We start from the raw sequence: 15293 nt of genomic DNA, 5'->3' as shown, positions 1-15293 counted from the left end.
TCTCTTGTAAGGTATCATTACAAAACTTATAATCTACTGAGTGTGGTCATCCTATTTGTATGTATGTATCATTATTGTATCTGAAACTAGAAATATAACTCTGAGGGCCTATTGTAATTATGCAAAGTGTGGGCCATTAATGGTGGTTTGGAATCTTGATGGCTCCCATCAACTAGGACAACTGATTGTGGATGGCTCTGTTTGCAGGCAGGCCTTCCTGTGAGTCAGGCTGGGAGGAATGAGGGCTTGAAGTCTTACAGTGACATGTGATCATGTCACCTGAACTGGACTCCATCTTTAACCAGGTGCTTTTCCATTTAGAAGGAGGGGTGGGAACCCAGAGAGGGACAAAGGATTCCTGCCTTACACAAAAGATATATAAAGGGGGTGGAACAGAACTAAGGGGGCAGCAATCATGAGAAATCCCCTAGCTACCACCTGAGCTGGAACAAGGGCAGTACCAGGGGAAAGGATTGTGCTCAGACTAGGAAGGCGTCCAAGAAAGAAGGCGTGTGAAAGAAACTTATTGAAACATCTCTGAGGGTGAGATTTTATCTGTATTCAGTTTTCTTACTATACGAGGCTTAGACTTGCGTGTTTTATTTTACTTTGCTTGGTAATTCACTTTGTTCTGTCTTTTATTACTTGGAACCACTTAAATCCTACTTTTTGTATTTAATAAAATCACTTTTTACTTATTAATTAACCCAAAGTATGTATTAATACCGGGGGGAGGACACACAAACAGCTGTGAATCTCTATTAGTGTTAGAGGGCCAACAATTTAGGAGTTTACCCTGTATAAGTTTTATACAGGGTAAAACAGATTTATTTGGTGTTTGGACCCCATTGGGAGCTTGGCATCTGAGTGTTGGAGACAGGAACACTTCTTAAGCTGTTTTCAGTTAAGCCTGCAACTTTTGTGGGACATGTTTCAGACCTGGGTCTGTGTTTGTAGAAGGCTAGCATGTCTGGCTCAAACAAGGCAGGGTTCTGGAGTCCCAAACTGGTAGAGAAAACAGGCTCAGAGGTAGTCTCGGCAAATCAGGTGGCAGTTCCCAAGGGGGTTTCTGTGATCCAACCCCATCACACGGGTAGTCAAAGGTTTTGTACTGCATGATGAACATTTCGATTTGGGGAAACAATTATGTAGCAGATTCAAAGAATTATGTAAGAATCTAAGGGACTGAATAACTACTTTATACACACAGAGCCTTGAATATGTGTGATGTGCATTAAAATGCACACTACAATGTCTAGCCACTCACTTCCTCATTCTCATGCAATACAAAGTTACTTAGTTTCCAGTGCTACACTGTACAAGCATAGAGGTAAGAGTCATTCAGAAGTCATAAGGCTGTAACACAAGGGCCTACAGGTCACAAGCCTGTATGACAATAAGCTTTGCATAACTAAGGCCTAGGCATAAAAAGTGTTGATGTACGTAGTTACCGGGTGAGTGGTCTTTAATCGACAGTTTGACCTTAAGTCACAAGGTGAGTATTACAGTAAATGAGAGTGGTACGTGATGGGAAAAAGCGAAGTGAGGTACCACAAAAGTATATTTTTGGAAATTTTAGGGAAATTTTAAAGGATGTCGAGCTTAACTAAAACTAACATGTACTAACTGCAGATGTACCATGGCAACTAATTGATGTAAATGCTAATAAGTATGACGTAAGAGACAAATTGAGCGACTGAAGACAGGGACTCCAATTTTATTGAGGGTAGAAGTACCTATAAGGGAAAAGGTTAAAACCATCACTGAATATGTATAAGATACGGTGGGCGTTGGCATAACACCCTATACGAGTTAAGACCCAGCCTCAGGGCAGTCGAACATGTTGGTTGCGTTGATTTGACAACCACACGCAGATCACCTCATGTATTCTGGGGCTCCTCACAAGAGATGATGCGAATATGCAAGTGCTAGCCATTTTGTATTGGCTCCATCTCCTTTGATGTATTACAGTGTTTGTGATCTTGTTTGTTTAGCAAATAAATTTTACTAATCAGAAAACATCCAGATTTTGTTTCTTGTGTGCACCTCAAGTTCCTAATTCTACTGGCAACTCTATTACTGTGACTGATTTGGAAGCAGACCCCTTTCAAATTATTGTGTAATAGCTACATGAAAACAAGTACCCCCTTCGCAATCAGGCAATAGGAACGTTTGAATATCCCCAAAGTATTTTCCATAAAATGAAAATTAAAACATCAATGTTGTACAAAAGTTCTGAAGGTGACCCGCAGAAAAGGGGTCTTCTGTCCTGTTTTATTTCTTTATGTACTGAAGTAGGCTTTGAAGTTTTTCTCAAAATGGATTTCTTCTGCTTGCAGGACTGATAATTTTATTAGATTTTTAAAAATCTAATCAGATTTTGTCATTAGTTTTTAACTTTCTTACCATTTTATAGTCTTAACTTGCTGAAGTGGATGTTTTATATTTGTTTGTTTCTTTAGTTTCCTAAATAGCAGAATTTGAGATTTTATATTGGGAAAAAAAATCCAAAATAATTTACATTTTAAACACTTATTTATGCTGAAAAAGACAGAGCCTCATTATCAACCTTACTGTGAGGATGCCATAAACTCTCAACCACAAAGCTGATAAACTACATATCTATAGCCAACATCACCTTCTGATAGACTGAATTTCCACAAGTCAAGAAAGATGCATTATTTTCACCAGGCTATACGCCTTCAGGGTTTGAAGTCAACTTTGCTCTTCAGTCACTAAAGTGACTTTGAAAATTCCACCCTTAAGTGCCTAAATATGGATTTAGGTGCCTAATTTTAGACCTCTATTTTTGAAAGCTGTGGCCTGTGTGTATTTAAAAAGTTAATAGCTTTGTTAGTGTTGAAAGTAACTTTTTTTCAGTGACAGATTTTGTCACTGAAAGAATAGTTGAGTACAATTTTAGTCCAAGGTACTGTAAACACTCATACACATGCTTAACTTTAAACAAAAGTAATCCCATTGAAATAAAAATTCTTTATCTATCGTAAAGCAGATTAGAAGTGTAAATTTCTTCCTTTGCAGGTTACCTTTATAATACTATGACCAAACAGTGCCCCTCATACAGTAAACATGGTACCAGGACATGAATTTACCAGCCAGCAAGCCTGTCATTTCTTCAGCATTGGTTTACACAATATTCGTGCATAAACAAAATGTCTTAGCAACATTAAGCCCAACGCAAGTCTTTAATATTACAGTTCCATAAAGCACTTAATTTAAATCACTAACACAATTAGTAGCTGCATCAGCTGATGGTTCGGGTCTGATTTAGAGATTAATGGGGAACCTCAGGATACTTGGAGAAAGTCAGCTTTACATCAGAGACCATTCTACCAAGTGTCTTATTCCCTAAGAAAATCTCCATTACACTTTCTATTGCCCTATTGGATTCATTGCTCCCAGGTGAGGTAACATGGTCTAGTGCTTAGAGCAGGATTCAGGGAATCAGTCTATTCCACACTGTCATACTCTGTGTGCCACTGAGCAAGCATTTCCCTTATCTGTGAAATGAGAAAAATTACCTTTGAGAAAATTATACAATTAGGTGCTATTAAATTTGAACTATTATTTATCTTAAACACATTGGGCTATATCCTGTCCCTTGGCTTCACCCCCCTTGTACTGCTCTAGCTTGCAAAGGAGATGGAATGCTGCCTAAACAGGGCAGCTGGAGAGTCCCTTCAACATAAGGCTTAGCTGACTTCACAAACCCCCGTTGCCTGGACAGTTGTCTGCAGCCAGAAATCTGGCTAATATTCAATACACCAGTGTTGAAACTGCTCTGGGAAGCACAATGTACTTCCATAGTTTTTCTTAAACTGCCCAGCAGCACAGTAAATACAGCCACTCACTATCAGGAATGAAACAACATTAAACTCTACCCAGAGAACAAAGCCAAATTCAGGAGCCAATATAAGTAGATGTAAGTTGTACCTTTTTCCAGCCCCCTCTGTGAGAGTTATTATAGGGTTACCATATTTTGAGTGTCCAAAAAGAGGACACTCCACGGGGCTCCGCCCCCGCCCCCAGCCCCGCCCATGCCCCTGCCCCAACTCCACCCCTTCCCCAAAGTCCCTGCCCCAACCCCGCCCCCTCCCCTGCTTCCCACGAACATTTGATTCGCAGGAAGCCTGAAGCAGGCAGCACGTAAGCTGAGGGGGTGGGGGTGGGGCGCGGCCCAGTCTGGCCCCCGCAACCGAGCGTCTCCCTCCGGCGGCCGGCCCCGGCGTCTCCAGCCTGGCTTGGCTCCTGGGGTGCCGGCCCCCGGCCCAAGCCCCGGCCGAGCACTCCCAGCCCCGCACCACCGGGCCCGGCCCAGCCCCCGGCCCAGTACCGCCAGCCCAGCCCCCCCGGGCTCGGCCCGGCACCCCCGGCCCAGCCCCGGGCTGAGCACCCCCGGCCCAGCACCCAGCGGTGCCAGCCCCTCCCTATTTTCCCGGACATGTCCGACTTTTTGGGATTTCCCCCCGGACGGGGATTTGAGGCCCAAAAAGCCGGACATGTCTGGGAAAATCCGGACGTATGGTAACCCTAGTTATCAACTAGTCTCTCATTCACTTCTAGTTGGATACATAGGCCAAACGTAGCAGTGACTTGTAAGATGGTATACAGTAGATTCCACTTAATGGCAATTCTGATGTTAGCAACTTCCAGCTAATGCGTCCCAGCAAAATGTTGCTAATTCCATTCTCATTAACATCAATGTTAATGGGATTTTGATCCTGGCAACGGCACACCACTTATTAGCACCCCTCCCCACATCCCTTATTTTAAAGAAAGGCCCCACCGCAGGCAGATTTGCAAGGCTGCAGCCAGGAAAGGAAGTGGTAGGACAGGCATTCCCTGCTTGCAACCCCCCAAACCTGCTTGCTGCTAGTGCTCAGCCCATCCCAGTTCTTCCTTCTGGGGCTGCAGCCCAGCAAACCTCCCTGCACACAGGGACTGCACAGGCGGTATGGGGCTATGGATGGACGGGAAGGTTGTGGGCAGGGCAGTAACAGGGAGGGGAGCTGCATCCCGGATGTCAGCATGGCACAGTACCTCTCCCTGTGCCTTGCCAGGGGACTGCATACCAGGAAGAAAGCACTGGGTTGTGCTGATCCCTCACCCGTGGAGAATTTAGGAAGAGGTATGGTGCAACCTCATGAGCCCCTCAGCTCCCCATAGAAAGTCCCAACATCCAGACTGCAGCTGCCCTGCCAGAGTCAGGTTTGCATGGCTACATCCAGAAAAGGCATATCCCAATGCTCTCTTCCCTGGCTGCTGCCTTGCAAATCTTTCTTCTGCTTATTAGCAACTCTCTGATAATAGCAACTTTTTGCTGGCAGCCAAAGAGTTGCTAATAAGCGCAATCTACTATGCCACTTGAGCAAACAACTCCTTACACCCTCCTATTTTACCTGCTACACCCCTCTTTTCTAGGCTTTCCACACTAGTTATTGTACACCAAGTTATTTCCTTAGATTGAGTGGGCCAAGATTCAAAAATATAGGGTAAAAGCACACACAAAAACAGATTTCACGGGGGGAGACCAGATTTCACAGTCCATGACGCATTTTTCATGGCTGTGAATTTGGTAGGGCCCTAGTTACAGGTAAAGCAGTATAAGTTACATGATGGTAAGCTGATGAGAGTCTAGATGAGAGAGTTGAGTAAGCTGAAGTAACTCGTATACTGAGAGGGCTAGAAGAGGATGTAAATTAAGGAACTCTGCCTTTCCTTATGTATGTTTATCTTTTAGTGACAGCCGTGTTAGTCTGTATCAGCAAAAACAACGAGGAGTCTTTGTGGTACCTTAGGGTACACCTACACTACCCGCCGGATTGGCGGGTAGTGAGTGATTTATCCTGTCTAGCGTAGACACAATAAATCGATCCCCGATCACTCTGCCGTCCACTCCTGTACTCCACCGCGGTGAGAGGCGGAAGCGGAGTCAACAGGGGAGCGGCAGCAGTCGACCCCGCACCGTGAGAATGCGAGGTAAGTCGACCTAAGATACATCGACTTCAACTATGCTATTCTCGTAGCTGAAGTTGTGTATCTTAGGCTGATCCCCCCTTCTCCCCCAGTGTAGACCAGGCCTTAGAGACTAACAAATTTATTGGGCATAAGCTTTTGTCAGCTGCATGGAGTGAAAAATACAGCAGGTAGGTATAAATATACAGCACATGAAAAAATGGGAGTTGCCTTACCAAGTGCGGGGTCAGTGCTAACAAGGCCAATTCAGTCAGGGTGGATGTGGCCCATTCCAGATTGACAGAGCCAGAAGGGTACCCAGAAGTCACCTACTACAGGACAGGCCCAACGAAGAAAGTAACAGAACGCCACTAGCCATCACCAAAGCCCTCAACTAAAACCTCTCCAGTGCATCATCAAGGATCTACAACCCTATCCTGGAGGATGATCCCTCACTTTCACAGACCTTGGGAGACAGGCCAGTCCTCGCTTACAGACAGACCCCCAAATACTCACCAGCAACTACTCACCAGCAACTACACACCACACAACAGAAACACTAACCCAGGAACCAATCCCTGCAACAAACCCTGTTGCCAACTCTGTCCGCATATCTATTCAGGGGACACCATCATAGGACCTAACCATATCAGCCACACGATCAGGGGCTCGTTCACCTGCACATCTACCAATGTGATATATGCCATCATGTTCCAGCAATGCCCCTCTGCCATGTACATTGGCCAAACTGGACAGTCTCTACACAAAAGAATAAATGGACACAAATCAGACATCAAGAATTGTAACATTCAAAAACCAGTAGGAGAGCTCTGCAATCTCCCTGGACACTCAATAAAAGACTTAAAAGTGGCCATTCTTCAATGAAAAAACTTCAAAAATAGACTTCAACAAGAAACTGCAGAACTGGAATTAATTTGCAAACTTGACACCATCAAATTAGGCCTGAATAAAGACCGAGAGTGGCTGGGTCACTACAAAAAAGTAATTTTTCCTCTGTTGATACTCAGACCTTCTTGTCAACTGTTGGGAATGGGCCACATCCACCGTGACTGAATTGGCCTCGTTAGCACTGACCCCCCCATTTGGCAAGGTAACTCCCATTTTTTCATGTGCTGTATATTATTTATACCTACCTACTGTATTTTTCACTCCATGCATCTGATGAAGTAGGTCAGAGCCCACGAAAGCTTATGCCCAAATAAATTTGTTAGTCTCTAAGGTGCCACAAGGACTCCTCGTTATCTTTTAGTGTAATCCTTCCCATTTCACTGGAATTTGTAAAGAACTGTCCTAGTATCTAGCCAATTTCCCCTGGTTTATTTTTGTGATGTCTAACTTACTCTTACTAGTCTTGCTTCGCTTACAATTTATGAAAACAAAAATGTAAGATTGACCATTTCTTCTGTACTTCACCTCCCCACCACAAAAGAACCACCAGTTCCTTCAGGGAAAGCCTGAGCAAACAGATAGGCTTTGCAGAATAACCTAAAGTCAAACTAAAGCTGTCAGACCAACAAAGGGAGGGAATTTGACTCTAGTCTAAACATGCCACTGAAAAAATTATGCCTCCACAGTCCCTGTTTGAATCTGAGACATGTCAGCTCATGACCCTCATCGGAATTTCAACTGTCAGGGGAGTGCTGAGGAGACATGTAGTCTTAAGATGGCCAGGACCCAAACAATTAAGGGGTCATGATCAACACCTTGAATTGAAACGAGAAATGAAGTGTTAGTGTCATCTTTGGAATATATAGATACACAACTGCACTACATTCTGCATTAGATGAAGTATGAATGTTCAAGAAAGCCCTAAGAAGAGAATGAGCAGAAGACCAGTTGTCCAAAGCCACTCTCTGATTCCCTCAAAGAAAATAAATTGAATCACCGCAGAGTAGACTCAGACTCATAGACTTTAAGGTCAGAAGGGACCATTATGATCATCTAGTCTGACCTCCCGCATGCTGCGGGCCACAAAGCCATCCCAACCCTTTCCCTTGACTCTGCTGTTGAAGTCCCCAAATCCTGTGGTTTAGAGACTTCAATTAGCAGAGAGTCCTCCAGCTAGCGATCCCTGCCCCATGCTGCGGAGGAAGGCAAAAAACCTCCAGGGCCTTTGCCAATCTACCCTGGAGGAAAATTCCTTCCCGACCCCAAATATGGCGATCAGTAGAATCCCGAGCATGTAGGCAAGATTCTCCAGCCAGACTCTCATTGGCCATTATACTATTTACCAGCGATGGCACGCTGTTCCTTTGACGAAACTCACGTTATCCCATTAAACCATTCCCTCCATAAACTTATCTAGCTTAATCTTAAAACCAGACAGGTCCGTCACCCCCACCGTTTCCCTCGGAAGGCTGTTCCAATATTTCACCCCTCTGACGGTCAGAAACCTTAGTCTAATTTCAAGCCTAAACTTCCCCACGGCCAGTTTATATCCATTCGTTCTCGTGTCCACATTAGTACTGAGCTGGAATAATTCCTCTCCCTCCCTAGTATTTATTCCTCTGATATACTTAAAGAGAGCAATCATATCCCCCCTCAGCCTTCGTTTGGTCAGGCTAAACAACCCGAGCTCCTCGAGTCTCCTTTCATACGACAGGTTTTCCATTCCTCTAATCATCCTAGTGGCCCTTCTCTGTACCCGTTTGAGTTCATCTTTTTTAAACATGGGAGACCAGAACTGCACACAGTACCAGTCTATCAATCACTGCCAAAAAAGGAGCTGTATCAACATCATAGATACTGTAGCAAAGGCAGCTGATGGATCTGATACACACTCACTCTTTCTAGACCAGGGGTCGGCAACCTTTCAGAAGTGGTGTGCTGAGTCGTCATTTATTCCCTCTAATTTAAGGTTTCGCGTGCCGGTAATACATTTTAATGTTTTTTAGAAGGTCTCTCTCTATAAGTCTATATATTATATAACTAAACTAGTGTTGAATTGTAAAATAAACAAGGTTTTCAAAATGTTTAAGAAGCTTCATTTAAAATGAAATTAAAATGTTGATCTTACGCCACTGGCCCGCTCAGCCCGTTGCTGGTCTGGGATTCTGTTCACCTAGGCCAGCAGCAGGCTGAGCGAGGCCTGCGGCCAGGACCCCAGCTGGCAAGGGTCCGGCAGCCAGAACCCCAGACCAGCAGCGGCTCTGCTCACTGCCGCTCAGGGGTTGCATCCGCCGGCTCCTGCCAGCCGGGATCCTGGCTGCCGGATCCACTCAGCCCGCTGCCAGTCTGGGGTCCCGGCCCTCCCCACATACAGTGGGTACCTACCTTCTCCCTGGTTCTGGGCATTCTCTTCCTCTCTCTGCACTGAGCTGAGGGTGGCAGTGCACTGAGCACAGGGCTGGGGGTGAAGGAGCAGGCTGCGGGTTGGGGTGTAGGGTCTGGCCAGGAGCTAAAATGAGGGAGGCTCAGGGTTGGGGCAGGAGGTTCGGGTGTGGGGTACTTACCTGGGCAGCTCCCATTTGATGTGAGGGGTGCAGATGGGAATGTCGGCGAGGGGTTCATATGGGTATGTTGGGAGCGGGGTGCAGGAGCTCCCATTTGGTGCTCCGGGTGGGGGATGTGTGGGGGGTGGGGATGTGGAGCAGTGCAGGTGTCAGGGCACAGCGGGGGCTGGGGATGTGTGGGGGTGCCAGAGTCAGGGCAAGGGTTGTGGGGGTGGGATGAAGGAGTCAAGCAGAGGGCTGGGTGTGTATGAGGGAGGTACAGGGCTCAGGGCAAGGGTCTGGGGTGTGTGCGGGGCTCGGGGCAGAGAGTGTGTGTGTGTGTGTGTGTGTGTGGGGGGGGAGATCAGGGCTCAGGGGAGAGGACTGGGTGACTGCCCCCTAAGAACTCCCAACCCCCCCCAGTTCCTTGTCCCCTGACCACCCCCTCCAGAGATCCCCCACCCAGGACCCTCCTTGCTCCCTGTCCCAACTGCCCTGACCCCCTATCCACCCCCCGCCCCCTGACAGACCCCGGGACTCCCATGCCCCGTCCAACCCCCCCGCTCCCTGACTGCCCCCTCCAGAGACATCCAACCCATCCTGTCCCGATTGCCCCCACGCCCACCCCTTATCCAACCCCCCCGGCCCTGGACCCCTTACCATGAGGCTCCACGCAGAGCCTGATAAGCTGCCCCGTGGGAGCGCGCAGCCTCGGCCCCCAGAGCTCTGCGCGTGCGGCGGCAGGGCTCCGGGTGAGCGGGGAGCGTCTTTTCCTCCCCGCGGAGCCAAACACTGCCCCGCGGGAACACGCAGCCCCAACCCCCAGAGTGCTGCACGCACGGCGGCAGAGCTCCAGGGGAGGGGAGAAGGCGCGGGAGGGGCCGGCAGCTTGCTGCGCTCCGGCTCAGGAGCGCGGACCCCGCGGCTTGCCGTGCTGGGAGAGTGGGGTCATTTGCCCACCCCATGCGCACGGCTATGCTTCTGCTCCCTGCCCCCGCAGGGGGAGTGGAGGGCAGAGGAGAGCGGGCTGGGCTGGGCAGGATTTTTAATGGCATGCTGAAGTCCCAGCAGGCTCCAGTGTGCCATTAAAAATCGGCTCGCGTGCCGTCTTTGGCACGCGTGCCATAGGTTGCCGACCCCTGTTCTAGACAGCTGAAGTGATTTTTCCTAGGTCCTTGGGGGCCCTCAAAATTTAATGGTTCTCTACAAAAGGGTGGTACTAAAACTGGCATTAGGAGTTCTAGGGTTGAATCCATCAATGACTCCTTACCAAATATGCTCAGTTACAAGTTAAAAAGGTGGCTTATTAACTCTCAGCCTTACAACAATCTGGTATCTGAAAGTCAAGCTGTGTTAGCTGGCTCATGAACCACCAGCAGTAAGATTCTACAAGTCAATTTCTGTCCTCATGTACACCTATGCAACCCTATTGTCTTGTATCAAGTTAATATATGAGGCAGAACAGAATTCAGTCTATACTCAAGCTTTGCAGATTATGTAGTGCTAACAGTAGTAAAAATTAGGGCTGTCAAGCAATTAAAAAAAAACTGATTAATTGCTCTGTTAAACAATAGAATACCATTTATTTAGATATTTTTGGATGTTTTCTACATTTTCAAATATGTTGATTTCCATTACAACTCAGAATACAAAGTGTACAGTGCTCACTTTATTTTTTATTACAAATATTTGCACTGTAAAAAAAACAAAAGAAATAGTATTTTTCAATTCACCGCATACAAGTACTGTAGTGCAATCTCTTTATCATGAAAGTTGAACTTACAAATGTAGAATTACGTACAAAAAATAACCACACTCAAAAATAAAACTATGTAAAACTTTAGAGCCTACAAGTTCACTCAGTCCTACTTCTTGTTCAGCCAATCGCTCAGACAAACAAGTTTGTTTACATTAGCTGGAGATAATGCTGGCTGCTTCTTGTTTATAATGTCAACTGAAAGTGAGAACAGGCATTCGCCTGGCACGATTGTAGCCGGCGTTGCAAGATATTTACGTGCCAGATTCGCTAAAGATTCATATGTCCCTTCATGCTTCACCCACCATTCCAGAGGACATGCGTCCAGGCTGATGATGGGCTCTGCTCAACAACAATCCAAAGCAGTGCAGACCAACACATGTTCATTTTCATCATTTGAATCAGATGCCACCAGCAGAAGATTGATTTTCTGTTTTGGTGGTTTGGGTTCTGTAGTTTCCACATCGGAGTGTTGCTCTTTTAAGATTTCTGAAAACATGTTCCACACCTCATCTCTCTCAGATTTTGGAAGGCACTTCAGATTCTTAAACTTTGGGTCAAGTGCTGTAGCTATCTTTAGAAATCTCACATTTGGTACGGTCTTTGCATTTTGTCAAATCTGCAGTAAAAGTGTTCTTAAATTGAACAATATGTGCTGGGTTGTCATCCGAGACTGCCATAAGACAAAATATATGGCAGAATGCATGTAAATCAGAGCAGGAGACACAATTCTCCCCCAAGGAGTTCAGTCACAAATTTAATTAGTGCATTATTTATTTTAAGAGTGTCATCGGCATGGAAGCATGTCCTCTGGAATGGTGGCGGAAGCATGAAAGGGCATATGAATGTTTAGCATATCTGGCATGAAAATACCTAGCAATGCCAGCTACAACAGCGTCATGTGAACACCTGTTCTCATTTTCAGGTGACATTGTAAATAAGAAGTGGGCAACATTATCTCCCATACATGTAAACAAACTTGTTTGTCTTAGTGATTGGTAAACAAGAAGTAGGACTGAGTGAGGACTTATAGGCTCTAAAGTTTTACATTGCTTTGTTTTTGAGTGCACTTATGTAACAAAAAAAAAATCTACCTTTGTAAGTTCAACTTTCAAGATACAGAGATTGCACTACAGTACTTGTATGAGGTGAATTGAAAAATACTATTTCTTTCGTTTATCATTTTTACAGTGCAAATATCTGTAATCAAAAATAATATAAAGTGAGCACTGTACACTTTGTATTGTGTTGTAAACTGAAATCAAATATTGAAAAATGTAGAAAAACATCCAAAATATTTATTAAATTTCAATTGGTAGTCTATTGTTTCATAGTGTGATTAAAACTGAGATTAATCCCAATTAATTTTTTAAGTTAATCGCTTGAGTTAACAGCAATTAATCGACAGCCCTAGTAAAAATGTATGACACTAAAGTAAACAGGTCCTTGTGTATAGTAGAGGAGCTGATCTGTCAAGTCAGAAGTGCCATTTTTAACTACTGACTTTTCAGTGTAGAACTACAATTTAAGGCACTGAACACAGCAACCAGGTCACCCTCCATTACCTCCCTTCCCCCAAGAGTAAACTTGTAAGGAAATGCCATGAATCACTTTTATATCTAGTCCCTAAATAAGGCCTGTTGCTGTTCTTCAATTATTAACTATTTGCATAGAAATAGCACCTAGGACCTCAGTTAGGGCTCTTTTCAGCTAGATGCTGCACATACAAAAAGCCAATCCCTGCTCCAAAGAGCTTACCATCTAAGAAAAAGGCAAGGGACAGACGCTGTACTCAGAATCTGAATGCCTTACCTGCACTGCCACATTCTGCTTCCCTGCTTCCTGCATCTTCTCCAAGCTGCATTTCTTGGTTTCATTCTTTCTCTTGTTGTCTTTCTTTCCATCATTTTTAGTAGCTGTTATTCCTTTGCTATAGTCCCTTCTTTCCCTACTCACATCTTTAGGTGGATAGATTCGCCCTTGCTCTCGGTTTACCTCTCGTGGTTTAATGTTCTCTTTGAATGTGACCATTGGTTTCTCCCCAGTGTCACAGTTACTAAGATTTCTGCCAGTAGACAGAACTGATTTGAGTCCTGGGCTCCCATCTGTAGACAGTGGCTCTGCAATGGATGTTTCTTGTAGGACGAGACTCTCTTTGGCTTCACTAGGGTCCTCTAGTAACAACTCTGGGATTTCTGTCAAAAACAACAGTTTTCCTACTTCGTTTTCACACTGAATCAGCCTAAAAAAAGGAAAAAAAAGGTACTGAATAGCATGTAGTAGTCGTTTTAACCATGTAACCCATCTTCCTAGGCTATAATAATGGCATGACATACACAACGAGCAAGCACACGAACCCCACAGCCTCAGTACTAACTCTATAACACAAATTACATTATACCTTCCAGGCCGATGGCACTCTTCAATATGCACACCCACCCACCATTACCCAGTCTCTACCACTTCACCTACTATTGCCAGTATTGTTATTTAATTGTACCACAGTAGTACTCAGAGGTCCCATTGTACTAGATGCTTTACTACCACGTAGGAAGATACAATCCCTGCCCCAAACAGGTAAATCTAAGAAACTGTGTATTCTCCACTAATTACAAGTTTCACGAATGCCCATTATCAGCACCATGCATTCGCGCACTATTTTTTAGTCACTACCACAGTACAAAACATTTACTTACATATGTAGTGTTCTACAATACACTAAGGCAACATATCAACATTTCCACTCAAAATGGTTAAATCTCTGGCACCTGTCAATACTACTATGATTTACAGCAAGAACAATATACAAACAGGAGTGAGAGAGAGCACCAGCAGCTGCGTAGATACCTTGGCTGGTTGTCAGCAATCCATTTTCCTGTGAAGATCAGTCGTTGCTGCCGTACCCGTCGCTGCTGCCCTTCTTTGTCTCCTGTAATCCCCTGGTGGCCTTTGGAGAAATCCAAGTTCCTAATGTGGACGTAAACAAAGAATGGAAAATAAAATTAATCTCAGTTACCTCTTGTACCGTAAAGGCAAATGGAGGCTTTCAAAAAGGACGATGAATTGTACAGAAAGCTATTGCAGGTTTCATTTTCAGCAGGGTTTAATAACCTAAATACAGTTATAGATATCGGAATTGCATTTTCAGTTATATTACTTTAATAAAGAAGGTCTACATTAAGCAAGTAAGTTAGTGATGTCAAGTCCTTTATGACATGACAAAAGGGTGCATGATATTAGGAAATACCCTCATATTAATTAAGACCACAAGCATAAAGGTTAACAGTACGTCATTGGATTTAATAATTTTTCATAAGGAGTTTAATTTGTTTAAACCAATGTTTCTCCCTCACTAGCCATCTCCTCCGGGCTCCTGCAGTGAAGTCATAGTGCTATTAGTACTCTGATGCTATGGAAATTATTCAGATGTCAAGCATAGGAGAACTACTTTGCTATAGGATCAAACTGAAGAACAAGTTAGGCTCAGAGGGAGAAAATCCCACAACAACTTCAACAGCAGCAAAGGAAACAAAAGGGCCAAGTAGTTTTTTTTCATATAAATATATTCCTTTCCCAAGTTCTCAGTGTGAGTTCTCCTTTAAGATCATCACTGTTTCCAAAGCTGGGTTGAAGGCTATTGAAGGAAAAAAGGAAAATCTAAAAATTAAAACCAGAAAAAAAGAACCCTGTCCATGTTACAAGTTTTAGTATGTTTTATATACAAATGTGTTAAAAAAAAAAAAATGAAGCTTTCCCTTCCTCAAAAATTCTACTCCTGTCTGATACCGGACATGGACTCCAGTTCATCACGAAACTAGAGAGATTGGAGTCCTGGCAGGCAGACCACTTTTTACTTATTAAAATTGTTTGTAAGGAGATCTACTTTCATCTGTACTTGCTGTGAAAACAGGGTTAGTGCAGAACGTCAGTATCTCCCTACCACAAAGTCTTCATCTCAGTACTTCACCACCAGTACGGGTAAAGCATCTTTCAGCTGCCACTCACCTGAACGAGGGTCTCAGAGCCAAGAATCCCTGCAACTCAAACTCCTCTGGAAGTGGGGTAGCTGGTGAACAATCAGACAGGAAAGAATATCAGTAAACAAGGCC

The 15293-nt window shown here is 44.6% G+C and overlaps 1 protein-coding gene across 3 annotated transcripts in view; it reads right to left on the bottom strand.

Annotated features, from left to right (window-relative positions):
- Positions 1 to 15293, bottom strand: part of SMG7 (SMG7 nonsense mediated mRNA decay factor) — a 110021-nt gene that overhangs the window by 14945 nt on the left and 79783 nt on the right. For all 3 annotated transcript variants that reach the window (XM_054037129.1, XM_054037130.1, XM_054037131.1), the window contains 3 exons: positions 15190 to 15250; positions 14032 to 14151; positions 12997 to 13426 (listed from right to left, as the gene is read on the bottom strand). In XM_054037129.1, coding sequence (XP_053893104.1) covers positions 12997 to 13426; positions 14032 to 14151; positions 15190 to 15250 — 611 coding nt within the window. The remainder of the gene's footprint in view (positions 1 to 12996; positions 13427 to 14031; positions 14152 to 15189; positions 15251 to 15293) is intronic.

This window comes from Malaclemys terrapin, chromosome 8, assembly GCF_027887155.1.
Source record: "Malaclemys terrapin pileata isolate rMalTer1 chromosome 8, rMalTer1.hap1, whole genome shotgun sequence".
In the NCBI taxonomy this organism is placed as follows: Eukaryota; Metazoa; Chordata; order Testudines; family Emydidae; genus Malaclemys; species Malaclemys terrapin.
The sequence above is the reverse complement of the archived record's forward strand: the minus strand, read 5'-3'. Positions and strand labels throughout refer to the sequence as shown.